Source organism: Triticum aestivum, chromosome 2A, assembly GCF_018294505.1.
Source record: "Triticum aestivum cultivar Chinese Spring chromosome 2A, IWGSC CS RefSeq v2.1, whole genome shotgun sequence".
In the NCBI taxonomy this organism is placed as follows: domain Eukaryota; kingdom Viridiplantae; phylum Streptophyta; class Magnoliopsida; order Poales; family Poaceae; genus Triticum; species Triticum aestivum.
Genome location: NC_057797.1, coordinates 48,359,733 through 48,376,398, shown reverse-complemented (window position 1 = coordinate 48,376,398; position 16,666 = coordinate 48,359,733). Strand labels below are relative to the sequence as shown.

General features: G+C 55.9%; 1 protein-coding gene across 1 annotated transcript; it reads right to left on the bottom strand.

The window, feature by feature from the left end:
- Positions 1-13,375: 13,375 nt before the first annotated feature.
- Positions 13,376-16,431, bottom strand: LOC123184644 (uncharacterized). The gene is made up of 3 exons (XM_044596732.1): positions 16,235-16,431; positions 14,092-15,706; positions 13,376-14,002 (listed from the first exon to the last, which is right to left on the bottom strand). Exons 1-3 carry the CDS (start codon positions 16,411-16,413, stop codon positions 13,406-13,408), a joined length of 2,391 nt encoding a protein of 796 aa, XP_044452667.1. The 5' UTR covers positions 16,414-16,431; the 3' UTR covers positions 13,376-13,405.
- Positions 16,432-16,666: the final 235 nt, after the last annotated feature.

Here is a 16,666-nt window from a genome sequence, read left to right as displayed (position 1 = left end):
GCAGGCTTTACTGTAGCCACGCCCCGTCTCATCGATGTTACGTGGATGCAGACTTCGAGGGTACGATCTTGACCGCTTTGTGGGAGCCGGCTCCTTGGAGTCGGCCTTCTAGTGGCCGGCTTCTTGGAGTCGGCCCTCCCGCGGCCAGCTTCTCGGGGTCGGCCCTCCCGTGGCTTTCTTCATGAGGGTTAAGGCCGGGCCGCCTTCCGATAGTCGGCCTGGAGACAGCCGGCAAGGGGAAGGCGGCCCCACGTCTTGGATTCTTGAAGGCCGGATTGGCCCGTAATTTTTTCAGAAGTGCCAGGGGGAGCCGACTAGGCTACCCGTGGTCATTTACTCCGTCAGTCTTCCCCGAAGCTGGTCGAGCTTCGAGGCTGACAAGGGGACGAGAAGCTTGGTCAGCTTCCTATCCTGAGGAACCGGCAGTTGAAGCTGGCTTTAGATTAGGGCGACGTCCTTTGGCGGTCTCGAAGTTTGGAGGCAGGAACCAAGCGCTTGCACGGGCTAGGTTGCGAACAGGCCGCCCGCCGCCCACGCGCCATGTGGCGCCTGAGGGCTAACAAGGCCTGCCAGCCCACGCGCGTGACGGGACGCCGCTGCAGTTCGGGGCCCACCACTACTGGGCCTCGGCCCACGCACGGATATTCTGTGGCCCGGGCGGGCCGCACGTCTTCCAGCGGCGGTTCGTGTATGCCGTTAAGGCGCAATAATCGCGGGACGTGGGGGAGTGGGCGCAGTTAATCCCACGCCCCCCACGCCTCGCCTCCTCGGCTTCGTCGCGCGGGGCTATAAGTAGGAGGGAGGAGGGGGAGCGGCAGATGCTCGCACGCTCGCCCTTGCTCCGCCCCTCACTCCTTCTTCCTCACCGTTGCCGCGACCTCCTGCCGCCGCTCGGTTCTTCCGCCCATCTTCTTGGCTCGCCCTTGCTCCGTCGTAGCGAGGTCACGCGCCTCTTCGCCGCAACGCCTTGCTCTCGGCCGCGCCGTTCCCGTGGAGTTGTCGAGCTCTTGGGATGGCTCCAATGTTCACGAAGACCACGTCGAGTTCCTCCGCCGGACGCGGCGGCTGCCAGGCGCGAGCCTCGTGCGGGTCCGTCGTGCGCCGGCGAGGGAGATCTCACCGGCGCCGGAGGAGGACGAGCGGGTAGTCTTCCGCTCGCACAGCCTGCGCGGCTTTGGCCTTCCGGTGAGCGGGTTCTTTCGCTCATTCCTCGAGTTCTACCACCTCCAGCCACATCATCTTACTCCAAACACAGTGATGCTGCTGTCGGCCTTCGTCACCCTGTGCGAGGGCTTTCTTGGTGTTCTCCCCACTCTTGAGATCTTGGGGGAATTCTTCCAGTGCAAGCTTGGCACTGTCATCGCGGGCGTGCCCACCCCTTGTGGCGCCTTCATCGCCATGCGGCGGACGAGCAACAACAATCCGTTTCCATCCATCCCGCTGATCCAGTCGGTGAAGCTCTGGCAGAAATCTTACTTCTACGTGAAGAATATTGCCACGCATGGCGACTTCGTCAACTTGCCGGCTTACGTAGCTGGCCCGCCGGCTGGGAGGCAGCCCTCATGGAGCTACCGGGCCAGGTCGCTGTCGCCGGCCGGGGCCGCCGCTGTTGTCCGGCTCCGGGTGATGATCCAGTCAGAGGGCTTGACCGGAGCCGACTTGGTGGCCGCCTTCGTGGAGCGCCGGATACTTCCGCTCCAAGGCCGGCCTCACCTGATCTGTCAGATGAGCGGCCGCTTCGACCCATGCCGGCTGAGCACCGGGGAGATGCCCCACGCCGAGGTGGCTTATATGGTAAACTACATTTCCAATTGCAAGCTCGACGAGGAGTGGCGGTACGGCAAGGAGCCGTATTCTCGCGCCAATCCCCCGCCTGTGGTAAGTTCCTCTTCTTTCTTCTTCTTTTCTTGTTGCCGGCTTCACGGCGGCCGACTCTTGACTAGCCGGCTCGCTGTTAGCAGAACCCACTTCTTCCGCCGACAACTGGGGCCGCAGGGGTGGAGCGCCAGCTCTGTCCTGACCGCACGGTGGACGATGTTGATGACCCGGATCTGGGAGCGGCCGCCATGGAGGACGACGTCGCAGGGGAAGGCGGCGAGGTAGGCGGCCCAGGGCTCGGGGCCGCCCTCGAGGATTGGGCGGATGATGACGAGGTCGAAGTCGTCCCGCATCGCCAGCCAGTACCCGACCATCAAGGCGCAGGCCCATCTGCCGCGCCGGCTGCCCGAGGCGGCATACCAAAGCGCCGGGCCGCATCGACCCAATTCGGCAGCTGGCCCAAGAAGCCCAAGGGCACCGCGGCGGCGACCAAGCGGGAAGAGGCGGCCGCGAAGGTGGCCCGCTTCCGCAAGGTGGTGAAGCAGCCGCAGGTAGTTTCGGCGTAAGTGTCGCTTTTCTCATGCCTTTCTTTTTCTTTTTTGGTTGAAATTCTTCTGGTCCTTTCCTCTTGACTTGTCGGACAGGGCCCCGCTTTCTCTAGAGCGAGCTTCTGTCGCCTTCATAGTCGGAGGCGCGGGAGGGTCTTCGAGCTCCCGCCGTGTGGATCCCCGCACTGACCTCTTAGAGGCGATGGAGCGGAACTTGCGAGAGGCTCGGGAAGAGCGGGAGGCGGAGGAGCAAAGGGCGGCTCGGGAGGTGCGGGAGAAGTCGGCGGAGACACGGGTCGATGCGGCCACCAAGGCCCAAGCGGAGGCCGCGGCTAGAGAGACGGAGGCAGAGGTTCTACAGAACCAGCCCCCACGGCTCGTCATCCCCCTTTGCACCGCGGCCCCAGACGTCCCCGTGCCTCCATCGGAGGAGGCCGACCGTGACCAGCCGGTGATGGAGAGGTAGGCGGCGTCATCGCCGCCGCCCGAAACGACTCAAGGGAGCCGGCCTGAGGCGTCGCCCATGCAGCCGGCAGGGGACGAGCCGACTGCGAGGGCGGATCTTGTGGTTTCGTCACTGTCTCGTCGGCGCGCGGAGAAGACAACCTTGGCGCCGGAGTCACAGAGAGCAGCAGGCGCCGGGGCGCCGGCCCAGGATCTGGAGGCGGCCAGCGACAGCTCGTCCGGGTGGACGCCAGGCGATGGAACAACCGTGATGAACATGGCGGCGCAGGACGTCCGGAACCGGCTTCAGGCTCAGGCGGCTGCGTTGAAGCAGTATACCCAAGAGTTCCTCGCGACGCGAACGGCTATTCGGGTGAGTCCTTGTGCATATCATTGATTGTTCTTGATTTCTTCCGGCGGGGCGCGTCAGCGCACCCACTGGGTGTAGTCCCCGAATTCCGAGTCGGCTGCTGAGCAGGCGGCTTGGAATTTTTTAGTAGACTTCGACTGCCCTCTTGTTCCTATTGGTATCTCCTGACTTTTCTACAGGAGTATCACAACTCCCGCGCGGCTGCTTTCAACTCCCAGGCTCAGGAGTTGAGTCAGAAAGCCGCTGACCTGATTGAGAGCCGGAGTAAGTGCTTTGTCTTTGATTCTCAAGTGGGGGCGCGTCAGCGCACCCACTGGGTGTAGTCCCCGAGATTCGGGCCGACTGCTGAGCAGTTGGGTCGGATCTTTTCCTGATGACTTCTTTCTTATTACTCTTTTCCTTCTTCTTCATGTCGGCAGGGGCCAACGCCGGCTTGAGGGAGGAATTAGGCGGAGCCCAGTCCGCCCTTCGTGCCAAGGAAGCTGAGTGCAACACATTGATTCAGGAGCGTGATCGCTTGGCCAAGAGATTGGCCGACCAGGAGGAGAGCCATAAGGCGGCCCTGAAGGCGGCGCAGGATGGCGAGACTGCCCTCAAACCCGAATATGAGACCGAGGCGGCTGGCTGGGCTGAGGAGAGGCAGGCGCTGAGTCAAGGCTACAGCCGGGTTGAGGATTTGATCGACGGTAGGCCGCCTTCTTCTTTGTTTCTTTGCCTGCCTCCTGTCATCTGGTTTACTTTTTTGACTTTGAGCTACTACTTCTTTCTTTGCGCAGATTACTTTCCTGGTTACTCCGTCGCCGCCAACCAAGCTATCCAGGCCTATCGTGACGCGCGGCGGCTGGGAGGGGCTGAGATCGCGCCAGATGCGGGTCGATCACTTAAGGAGCGGCTCTTGGCGATTCAAGCCCGTCTGCAACCGGCTCACCGCATGCTCCGCCGTCTTCAGCGCGCCGGTGCGCAAGTGCTGACCGCCCTTTGGCCTGGCGAGGCGATTCCTCGCACCCCAAGTCGGACTGCCGACTGGCTGGAGGTTGCGGTCAGCCGCTTGAAGGCTTGGAAGGCATCGGCGGCCCGACTCGGCGCTGGGCGGGCGCTGGAGTTCGTCCGAGCCTGGTATCCTGGGCTGAACTTGGACCAGCTGCGTACTTGGCGGCTGGAAGCCGACAAAGAGCTGGTGGCGGTGAGGCCGGCTATCGCCCAGCGCGCCTCGACGATCGCCGACTGCACTGACACTAGTGTCTTTGCCCCTGAGGTGAATGATGACGGCGTTGCTCAGCCGGAGGAGTGGTTCGGGCTGAACCCGGCAGAGGGTGAGGACTCGGCGGAGGAGATTGCCTCAAGCGACGAGGGTGAAGAAGAAGAAGGGGAAGGTGGTGAAGGCAACGTGCCAGATGGCGAAGCGACCAGCCAGCCTCAGCCTGATCGTGCCTCCAGCAACGAGGCACGCACGAGCGCGCCGTCTGCGGGAGGTGGTGATCATGCCGAGGTTCGCCAGCTGGCCACTCCTCCAGCCAGTACTGCCGCCTCCACCGACCTGCCCGACTCGCCCGTCGCTCCCTTGGCCTGATCCGCTGTCCTTGCTTTCCCTGCTTGTTACTCTTTGAACAATGTTTGTTAATTTTGCGCAGTTCCACCCACTGGGGGTGTATTCAAACTATGTTGAATGCTGGCCTTTCGAAGGTCTTTTGTGTAAATATGGTCATGCATGTGTTTGGCTTCCATTCGCGTATGCTTTTTATCCTTAGGTTGTTTCCTTTGCCGCCTTCCCCTAACTGCTGCCTTCCCAGCCGGCAGCTGCTCTGCAGTCTGTGGCTAGGGAAGAACTTGGCTATTTTTGGGGAAGGCAAGTACTCGAGCTTTCTTAGATTGTAGCGAGGTGAATGGAAACCGGCCGGCTCATGTTATATAAGTTCACTAGTCCTTAGCCGTTTTTCGTGTGGGCGCCCTTTCCTGCCTTTGGCTCTTGCCAGCCGGACAGTCGGTTCTTCGAGCTGCGACTTTCCGCAAGAGGAGGCTTGGGTGCTGGCACACTACTTGTCTGACCGCAGGCGGAACTTAGATATAACTTAAGGCGGCCAGTTACCGGGCCGACTGGTCGAACCCAGTGCCGGACGAGAAAAGTGAATGTAATGACATAATCATAAGCATGATACTCTTCATTCAAAGATAAAGGATGGCAGTCCCCGAGTTCTCCTCGGGGAGCCTATTGTCTTGTACTTAGTACAAAAGGTAGCGTGGTACATACTGCTTTTTAACTATAAAATCTTCGGAGGAGATTGGCGTTCCATGATCGTTCTGACTCCTTGCGCGAATCATCTCTCTTTCGCACCTTCGGCTTCTGCGGGTCGATTAGGTAGTAGGAGTCGTTGCCCAAAGCTCTGCTGATGACGAAGGGGCCCTCCCAAGGGGCCGAGAGCTTGTGCTGGCCGGCTGTTCGCTGGATCAGCCGGAGCACAAGATCGCCCTCTTGGAAAGATTTTGGCTTGACCTTCCGGTTGTGGTAGCGGCAAAGACCCTGCTGGTAGATGGCCGACCGGCTGAGGGCTAACAGCCAGCTTTCTTCCAGTAGGTCGACACCGTCTTCTCGTGCTTCTTTGGCCTCCGCCTCCGTGTACATGGTTACCTGAGGCGAGTCGAACTCGATGTCAGTTGAGATGACCGCCTCGGCACCATACACGAGGAAGAAAGGAGTGAAGCCGGTTGACTTGTTTGGGGTAGTGCGCAGACTCCAGAGGACGGCCGGCAGCTCATCGAGCCAACAGCCGGCCGAACGCTCCAGTGGCACGACCAGTCGGGTCTTGATGCTGGAAAGGATCAGGCCATTGGCTCGCTCGACTTGGCCATTTGACTACGGGTGGGCAACGGACACTAAGTCCAGTCGGATGCCCTGCGTCGCGCAGAAACGTGCCAATGCTCCCTTGGCGAAATTCGTGCCGTTGTCGGTGATGATGCTGGGCGGCACGCCGTACTGAGTTGTAATATCTGCGATGAATGTCACGGCAGTCGGCCCATTCAGCTTCTTGATCGGCTTTGCTTCAATCCATTTGGTGAATTTGTCCACAGCGACAAGCAGATGTGTCATGCCGCCGCGCGCCGTCTTGAATGGGCCCACCATGTCCAGTCCCCAAACGGCAAAGGGCCAAGTGAGGGAAATGGTCTTCAGTGCCGTAGCCGGCAGGTGTTGCTTGTTGCTGAAGACTTGGCACCCTTTGCAATGTTTAACTAACTCCTTGGCATCGTCCAAAGCCGTCGGCTAAAAGAATCCATGGCGGAAAGCTTTGGCGACGAGTGATCTTGAGGCCGCATGGTGGCCGCATTCGCCTTGGTGGATGTCTCTGAGGATTGCTATGCCCTTCTCTTGCTCGACGCATCGCTGGAAGACTCTAGTGACACTGCGCCTGACGAGCTCTCTGTTGACGATTGTGTATGCTCTGGCTCGGCGTTGGACTTGTCTTGCCTCTGTCTCGTCAGCCGGCAGTTCTTGGTTTATCAGGAAGTTGAGGATGGGCTGGGCCCATGATGGAGCTGTGACTTCTTCTATTGCCAACACGGCTACTGCCACCAGGGTGGCCGGGCTGGGTGGTGAAATGCTGGAGTCGGCCGCCGCTTGTTGTGTTGGTGCAGTCCCGGGCCGACTACCGCAGTCCCCGAGCCGGGTTCAGAAGTCCCCGGGTCGGGTGTAACTACGGAAGTCCCCGAGCCGCCTACTGAAGTCCCTGGGCCGCCTATCGAAGTCCCCGGGCCGCCTATCGAAGTCCCTGGGGCGCCTGCTTGGTTCTTCAAGCCGGATCCGGCTGCGTCGGGGTTAGGCGGCACGAAGATGGAATCGAACTCTGGAGATGGCTTGATAGACGGCTTGAGGAGGCGTTGCAGAGAGACGCCGGTTGGTATTGCCTGCCGAGTGGAGCCTATTCGAGCCAGGGTATCTGCTGGCTCGTTGTCGGCTCGTGGTACGTGGAGGAACTCGCATCCTTCAAAGTATCCGCTAATCTTCTGAACGAGGAAGCGGTAGCTTGCCATATTTGCGTCCTTGGCGTCCCAGTCGCCGGATGATTGCTGGACTACCAAGTCCGAGTCGCCGTAACACAGGATCCGGCAGATGCCAAGTTCTTTGGCAAGCCGGAGCCCGTGTATGAGTGCCTCATACTCGGCCACGTTGTTGGAAGCGGCAAAGTGAATTTGCAAGGTGTACTTGAGCTTGTCGCCTTTGGGAGAGGTGAGGATGATGTCGGCTCCCAAGCCGGTGTGCATCTTGGACCCATCAAAGTGCATCCGCCAATGGGTGGAGTCGGGGGCCGGTGGCAGGTACTGGGTCTCGGCCCAGTCGACGAGGAAGTCGGCCAATGCTTGGGACTTGATGGCGGTGCGAGGCTGGTAGAAGATTGCGTAAGGGGCCAGCTCGATGGCCCATTTTGCCACTCGGCCGGATGCATCCCGGCTGCCTATGATCTCGGCAAGTGGGGCGGTGCATACGACCGTGATGGGGTGCTCTTGAAAGTAGGGCTTCAGCTTCTTGGCGGCGAAGTACATGCCATAGCACATCTTCTGGTAGTGCAGGTAGTTCTGCTTCGAGGTAGACAGCACCTCACTCAAATAGTACACCGGCCTCTGGACCGGCTGGGCTCGGCCCTCTTCTGGACACTGGACTACGATGACGGTGCTGACCACCCGGCTGGTTGCGGCAATGTAAAGGAGCATGGGCTCTTTCTCAGTCGGCGCCGCCAGGACAGGCGGCGTGGCCAGCATCTTCTTCAGCTCGTGAAAAGCTTGGTCGGCCTGGTCGTTCCACTCAAAGTGAGTGGTCTTCTTCATGAGGTGGTAGAGGGGGAGAGCTTTCTCTCCAAGCCGACTGGTGAAGCGGTTCAGGGAGGCCAAGCATCCGGTAAACTTCTGGATGTCTCGCAGTTTGGTGGGAATCTCCATCCTCTCAATGGCCTTGATCTTCACTGGGTTGCACTCGATGCCGCGTTCGGAGACCAGGAAGCCTAGAAGTTGGCCGGCTGGCACTCCGAACACGCATTTCTCGGGGTTGAGCTTGATCTGGAACCGGCGCAGGTTCTCAAATGTTTCCTTGAGGTCTTCCAGCAAGGTGCCGCGCTTCTCCGTCTTCACCACAATGTCGTCTACGTAGACGTGGGCATTTCTGCCGAGCTGCTTGAGGAGGCACTTCTGCATGCAACGCTGAAAAGTGGCACCGGCATTTCTCAAGCCGAATGTCATAGTTAGGTAGCAAAAAGCTCCGAATGGCGTGATGAAGGCGGTCTTCAGGTGGTCGGTCGAGTCTAACTTTATCTGGTGGTATCCTGAGTAAGCGTCCAAGAAACTTAACAGCTCGCATACGGCTGTGGAGTCTATCACTTGATCTATCCTTGGCAGGGCGAAAGGATCTTTGGGGAAGGTCTTGTTGAGGCTCGTGTAGTCTATACACATGTGCCACTTGTTGTTCTTCTTCAGCACGAGGACCGGGTTGGCGAGCCACTCTGGAAAGAAAACCTCCATAATGAAGCCGGCTGCCAGAAGCCGGGCTATCTCTTCTCGTACAATCCTTCTCTTTTCCTCCGACAGTCGGCGGAGGGGCTGCTTGACTGGTTTGGCGTCTTCTCGGACATGTAGCTTGTGCTCGGCGAATTCCTTCGGAACACCTGGCATGTCCTTGGGGGACCACGCGAAGATGTCCCGATTCTCACAGAGGAAGTCGGCGAGCTCGCCTTCCTATTTGCTGTTCAGGTTTGCCCCAATGACGGCAAACCTTTCTGGGTGTTCGGGGTCAAGAGGTATCTTCTTTGTTTCCTTCGCCGGCTGGAAGGAACCTTGGGCATCACTCTCCTTGGGGTCGGGGGACAGAGCCGGCTGCTTGCTGGCCATGGCCACGACTCGGTCCAACATCTTCTTTTCTTCGGCAATCACAAGGGACTCAGCCAGCCGACTGCTGGCTGCTGCGCACTCGGAGGATTTCTTGTAATCGCCGGCTATGGTGATGATGCCCTTGGTGCTCGGCATCTTCATCTTGAGGTAAGCATAGTGGGGAACATCCATGAACTTAGCCAAGGCAGGACGGCCAAGCAGTGCATGGTAGGGGCTCTCAAGGTCCACCACTTCAAACCAGATCGCTTCCCGGCGGAAATGATCCTTGTCCCCAAAGAGAACATCGATCTTGATCTTGCCAATGGGGGCGCAGGACAGGCCGGGTACGATGCCATGGAACACAGTCCGAGTAGGCATGAGTTGCTTCGTCTTGACGTTCAGCTTCTCCAGGGTGTCACGGTACAGGATGTTGATGCTACTCCCGCCGTCTATCAGCACGCGGGAGAAACGGGCGGCGCGTCTGTCTGTTGCAAGGGTGGCATCCAGAACCAACGCATAAGAGCCGGGAGATGGCATCACCTCTGGGTGGTCGGCCCGGCTCCAGCTGATAGGCTTTTCTGACCAGTGCATGTGCTCGGAGGGGTTGGTAGCGACAGCGTTGACTTCCTGGTGCTCTCGGCGTCTGCTGCGCCGGTCTTCGGGCTGGCTTGTAAAGACGACATAGGCGGCATGCTCGTCGGGGAACTCATCATGCACAGCTCCGACTGCTGGCCGAGCGGCCGGCTGCTGAGGAGCCGGAGGTGGCTGACCAGCAGGCGGAGGCGGCGCGAGCCCTTCGCCTTTGGAGATTCGGGTGAGCCAGTGGCACTTCCGGGTTGTGTGGTTGGACGGCTTCGCGCCGCTGTGGAACTTGCATGGGGCGTCGAGAGCCTGCTCGTAGGAGAAGGCCGGCTGCCAAGCCGGCCTGCCGCCTTTCTGCTTCTTGGGTGCGGGCCGCCCTTCGGGCTGCTCGTCTTCGATTGTGGCCACCTGCCGACTGGTGGAGGGCGGCACGGGGCCCTTGCGCTTGTGGTCGTTCTGGTACGGGCGTCGGCTGGAGTCCCCAGCCGGCGTCTTGGGTGCCGGGTTGAGTACTTTCCCGGACGCATCTACCCGGAGCTCGGTCTTCATTGAGGAGTCGGCGGTGGCGTACTTGTCCGCTATGACCAGAAGCTCATCGAGGGTAGTCGGCTCGTCGCAGAGGAGCTTGTGCTTGAGGAGGGTGCCTTCTCGGCACCCGGCAGTGAAGTACTCTATGGCTTGAACCTCATGCACCCCTTCACAAGAATTACGGAGCTCGGCCCAACGCGTGAGGTAGTCGCGGGTTGATTCGTTGGGCCCTTGGACACACAAGGAGAGCTGCCGGGGCTTGGGAGCCCGCTTGTAGGTGCTGGTGAAGTTGCGGTTGAAGGCTTATGTGAAGTCTACCCAGCTGTTGATGCTGTAAGGCTTGAGGCTATTGAGCCAGGTACGCGCCGTGCCTTGGAGCATGAGAGGGACATATTTCACGGCAACACGCCTGTTACCGTTTGCTATGCGAACCGCTGTGGAGTAGTCGATCAACCAATCTTCCGGCTTCACGGAACCGTTGTACTTGGGCGTGTCTCTTGGGAGCGTGAACCCTTTGGGGAAGGGCTCATCGCGAATGCGGGGGCCGAAACAGGGCAGGCCGACATCATCTTCTTCTTCTAGCGCCAGGGATCGCGCTAGGTGGTTGATCCGATGGCGGGCGTCGTTCTCGCCGACTCCTTCGCGGCGACCTAATCGGCCGCTAAGAGTCGGATGCGTGACAGGCGACGGGGTGGGGTATCTCTCACCACGAGGCGGAGGTGGAGGCGGCTTGCCTCACCGCTCCACAGCTTGAGGGTGGCCTTCTGCGTCGCGCTCGATGGAGACGTGAGTCCGGCTGCGACTTGCAGCCGGCTCCTTTTCTTTCCTCGCATGGGTGTTGCAGGCCGTCGGCGTTCGCGACGTCGCACCGTGTTCTCGGTGCGGGGGGGGGGGGCTTTCAGCGCGGGCGCCGTCTTCGTGCCGCTCAGCGGCCGCGTCGATAAGCTGCTGGATGCGTCTGGCCATGTAAGGGAGCTCGTCGGGCCCCAGTCTATCCAGCTCGTCTGCGGCCGCCTGGGCGGCGCGCAGATTCTCGAGAGGCATGGTATAAACTGGGCGGTCCGCTCCCAGCATGTCGGCGATAGCCGCGCCGCATTTCTTGACGATGCCAACACGGCTTGGCCCGTCGGGAGGCGGCGTGCCGAAGGCGGCGCGGTCGACTTCGCCCTGGTGAGCCTCGGTGAGGCATCTCATGGAAGCTATCTTCTGGCCCTCCGCAACGAGGGCTAGGCGGCGCACCTCCAGTGTTTCTGCGTCGGCGTCGGCGTCGGCTGGGAGGGGGATGGACAAGTCGTGCAGCGCCGTCTGCGGGGCGTCGTGGGCGTTCTCGCCAGAAGCGCCGCCGTGGCCGATGACCATCACCTCGGTGATGGCACCGTCATAGCCGTCGGCTTGGGGAAGCGGGTCCTTGTAGATCACGATGTCGGTGGGGAAAGCGTCGAGCGAGGCCGTGTCGGAGTCGATAGGCATCGGATCGGTGGAGCCAACGGACTCCAAATCCACAGCAGGCTCGCTGGAGATGCGGAGCTGGCCGAGGAGGTTGACGAGGTGGTCGGTGCCTGCGTCGGAGGCGGGCTCGTCGGAGATGTGGGTCTCGCCAAGAAGATGGGCGAGGTTGCTCGCTGCGCAGACGTTGGTGACGCCTTGCAGCGCGTCGTGGCAAGCGCCATCGGGCGTGCCGGGCTGGCTATGCTCGCTGGGGAGGAAGAGGGTTCCCGTCCAGAACAGGTCTCCGGATGACGGTGCACCTGGCCCCACGGTGGGCACCAAATGTCGAGTGGTAGGTGCGACATATGCCAACGAGTGGCTTATCATTGTGAGAGCCAATAAGACATCGTCGGTGCCTGGAAGCGGGATGAGGCGAAGACATGCATGCCAGTGAATCTTACCCAGCTTCGGGGCTCTCCGTGGAGATAACACCCCTACTGCTGCTCTGCGGGGTCTCCGCATGATCACTAGATGAACAAGTGGCTACAAGATGCTCCTTGAGCTGTTCGGTGGGAGAAAGAAGAAGGGCACGGCTAGCTCTCCTCTTCTCTCTATGTGGTGTCTAAAACTAGCTGAGATCAACCCTTTGCATGGGTGCCCCGGGGGGTTTATATAGGCCTACCCCCGGGGATACAATGGTAATCCGGCTGGGCGCGGGCCCTAGCTGTCAGTGTCTACGCTCGCCGGCTTCTACGCCGGCTGCTGGGGCCCGCCGGCTGGTGGGTCCCGCCGGCTGCCGGCTTCTTGGTCGACAGGCCGGCCCCACTGTCAGGGGTCTTGTCGGGGGCTGGTTACTGTTGCCCCAATCCTGGTGACGAGGGCTTTGTCGAGGTAAGCGTTGCTACAGTGCCACCGCCCGGCGGGCGATCACTGTAGCCTCACCTTGTCTTGTCTCCTTAATGAGGCGCTTCCTTCGAGGGAGGAACCAAGCCGGCTATGGGAAGCCAGCCTTGTCTCGGGCCGACTAGAGGAGGCCTGGCCGCCTTCGGGTGTCTCTCTGCCCGAAGGGGCCCACTGCCCGTGGGCCATGCCGCGCCGGACGGGTCATGGCCATCCCGTACAGCGCACTGTGCTAGGCGTGCTCCGGGATTCGAGGGTGGCAGGCTTTACTGTAGCCATGCCCCGTCTCATCGATGTTATGTGGATGCAGACTTCGAGGGTACGATCTTAACCGCTTTGTGGGAGCCGGCTCCTTGGAGTCGGCCTTCTAGTGGCCGGCTTCTTGGAGTCGGCCCTCCCGCGGCCGGCTTCTCGGAGTCGGCCCTCCCGCGGCTTTCTTCATGAGGGTTAAGGCTGGGCCGCCTTCCGATAGTCGGCCTGGAGACAGCCGGCAAGGGGAAGGCGGCCCCACGTTTTGGATTCTTGAAGGCCGGATTGGCCCGTAATTTTTTCAGAAGTGCCAGGAGGAGCCGGCTAGGCTACCGGTGGTGATTTACTCCGTTAAAAGAGCATATAGATAACTAGAATAGTGATTCAAATGCTCTTATATTATTTTTACAGAGGGAGTACGTTGGAGTGGAGGGCAGATCGGATGCATGCAGAGTAGCACTGGGGCGCGCGCGTTTTAAACAGCAGCGGTCCAACGTTTAGGCTTCCAAGCTGGCGGATCTTAGCGAGTAATCAGCCGGCTTAAAACAACTGTTTTCCATATGACAAATATTACTGCAGACACGGCGGTTCTTTAGTACTATTATTTCATCCGCTCATGGTCACCAAATCCATTACAATGGGCTAATTAAACTACTACAAGTAGTAATTCCAAATTTCCTATAACTAAGCTCTAGAGAAAAGAACTTGCCTCAATGCATATAGCAGCATACAGACCCGTCTCCACAGTCCATCCAGCCCATGCAACATTCTTGTCGAGCACCAGATACTGATCTACAAACACTTTCAAGGTCGCTAGTTTCAAAGTCCCCAAGACATGTACACGAGATCCTATAGGCAGTGCAAGAACATGCCGAGTCAACGGAAGTTCAAATACTGTGCCACTCTGTCTAAAGAAATGAACAGCATCATCCTCGACTTGATTTTTGAAAATAGTGAAGCCAAATGGATAATTTTCAACAGATAATATAAGCTCGCCCTCCACTTTAGTAAAACTGCCATCTTGGTGAGAACAAAGTAAAAATCGGATTGAAGAGCGAACTGCATTGCTGAAAGTCACTGATGTGATGTTAACAAGGCCACCTCTGATAGAAATTAAATTGCCCCTGGGTTTGTCAAGGAAATCATCATTCAAATATAATACTCGACCAGGTATTTCAGGGTGGTGTTCAGGCTCGAAAGATGATTCAACCGGAACATCAATTTGAATGATCCAGTACCCATCATGAGCAGTCATGGGACGGCTCGGGCCTTTGAGAACAAGAGATTCCTGCATTCATATTATAAAAAACATTAGGAGTAAATTCACCACAATCACTAAAAGAAAAGGATGAATTAGTTTGTGAATAAATATCATACCATGAAAGCATAAGGTTTTCTTCCTATATCCTCTGATAACCAAATGGAGCGTCTTTTAATAAACTCGTCCTTTTCTCCTTCCTTGGACTCGTAGATTAAAGTACCACCGCGATTATCATAAAGTATGATAGTCTTTATTAAGCACAAATTTGTGTGGATAGAAAAAAATTCTAAGAGAGTCTGGCCTGTAGGAAAATATGGTTGTGAGGGGATAGAATTCTTGATGAAGTTAACCATATCTTCCTCAGGCGAATTCTTGATGAAGTTAACCAGCATCGGATCCAAACCACGTACATGTGACATCGAAGAATCAGGTACTAATGACAAGACCTGACCCAAACCACTTGCATATGCAGATCCTAGAGAATCAGGTAGCAATGGCACCATCAAAGGTTCCACGCTTCTTCTGCTGGTGATCAAAGATTCCACCCCTCTTTTTGTGATGACAAAAGGTTCCATGCTTCTTTTCTTGATCAAAGGCTGAACCCAGTTCTTGCCAACTATCAATCCTCCCATGAAATCCATTGCTATTTTGCTCATCTCACTCGTCCCTGGCCTGCTATCATTATAATTTTCCTTCTGTTTTCCACCATCACGGTCACCCTCCAGGTTGTCATCATAACTATCAAGTGGTCCAGATCCAGGTGTGTTTGTTTCTTTGTCCTTACCATGTCCAGACAGTCCAGAGCTAGATCCAGATGTCTTTTGCTCTTTGTCATTACCACGAGATGGTCCAGAATCTTCCTCTGATCCTTTGCCATCTTCACCATTCTTAATAATTCCAGGACCCTCTGCGTTGCACAGCAGATTAAGCACCTTAATTGCTTCACATCTAAATCGCAGCAAGATTTTAGCCACTATGTTGTCCTCAAACTTGGCATCAATGGCACCGTTGCGGGCCTTATTTAACATTACCTTCCAATGCATCATATACTCATACAAGAGTTTTGTCAAGCTTGAACAACTCTCTTTCCAGTTTCCATTGACGGATAGAAATAGGTTAACGATGCATGAAACTTCAGCTAAAACCACTACATTCCAAGCTAATGCCTCTTGCACTTCTTGAATGAGTCGTTGTTTTTCAGCCTCACTCACATCATGTTTTGACAGAATACTGTGGTCATAGTTTGACAGCACTTCGATGCCATGTGAAAATTCCTCCATATTTAGAATTATGTCCAACAACCTCTTTTCACATTCACCTTCTGGAATCAGTCGAGGTCTTTCGTCGTTCAGTATGCTTGGGTAGTCTGTGCTACAGCCAAATGCAACAGAACTTTTGATTATTCGCAGACAATCTTCCTTCACAAGCTCAAAGATTTCACCCTTTTTGTTACTGAAAGCACAAAGGTAGAAGTGATCGCTCCTAATGTAAATCTCGGCTCGAGCATTATCTTTCTTCATTTTAATCAACATCCATCTGGGTTGCTGTTTATTAGGTGTCTGGTATTCCAATAGGTGACATGATTCTTTTCCATGTCGAAATGTAAAATTTTGGTCATTGTTACACAGCCGATCACTGAAGTAGCTGATAAAATTACTTAGAGAACCTTCTTGGCTTGGGTTCAAAAAAGCCATCTCAATCAGATCAAGTTTAAAATCTCCCAACGCAAGGCTGTTCACAACAAGAAAGGTTTAGACAGAGTTCCTTTCAAACTGAAGCTAGTCTAAATGGTCTAATACACTAAACAGTAAGGATGGCAATGCAAAACACAAATGCATAGAAATGATTGTTTAGATAAAGCATCTTAGTTATACATAGCAAATGGAAAATAAACACATTTTTTATTTGGCAGATGTGACTAGTGCATCACTCCATCAAGGCATGGAAAAAAATATGGGTATAGGTGCTAATCAACGATTTCCTTCGGTTTTGTTCCAATGAAAAAAATTCTGATTATATATTTTATGCTAATTATATGCATATACAAGATCTAATGAACGAAGAAGTCCTAGGTTTCCAGAGAAAAACGAGCTCATCTATGACTACTGTGATTGAGATCTGAATTGGAGAAAAAGGACATGCTAATCGATGAGAAAAAAAAAGATCCCTTTGTACTGTTATGTAATGTAAGGAGTAATGAAAACTTGCAAAGAAACTACTAGAAATGTTGAATTCGTCGAGGATGTGTCCCAGAATTACCTCACAGGCCTTTGTTCTTCTGATAGCTTGTGAATCTTCTGTTGTAAATCAGAATATTTTAGGACAGGATTTTCATATGATGGAACTGAGTTCTGCTTCTTCAGCTTGTTCACAAGCCAGTCTTTTGGTTGCAAAGCTGCGATCTGTATGAGAAATAAAAAATTAGGGCACCTCCACATACATAAACATGAAAACTGACAAATACATCTAGACGTTGAACCATACACACTTAGTAATAACGATTCCAATACTGGATAGACAAGGAAATAGTTAAAAACTAAGCACAGCACATAGTTGTATGTATGTGTAATAGGAAGGGACAAACCACACTGGAATAAAACAAACACAGATTAGCTATATTTCAGTCAGCTGACTTTTCAGTTTTGGGCACTTCAGTCGATTTTGAGTGAAGGAAGGAGAAGGAATGGCCTC

Excerpts from the sequence above, each read along its gene's own strand:
- LOC123184644 (XM_044596732.1), bottom strand. The coding sequence starts at position 16,413 with ATGTGGAGGTGCCCTAATTTTTTATTTCTCATACAGATCGCAGCTTTG. Across the intron at positions 15,707-16,234 it reads GAAGAACAAAGGCCTGTGAG|CCTTGCGTTGGGAGATTTTA; the intron begins GTAATTCTGGGA and ends TGTTGTGAACAG. Across the intron at positions 14,003-14,091 it reads GAAAACCTTATGCTTTCATG|GAATCTCTTGTTCTCAAAGG; the intron begins GTATGATATTTA and ends ATATGAATGCAG.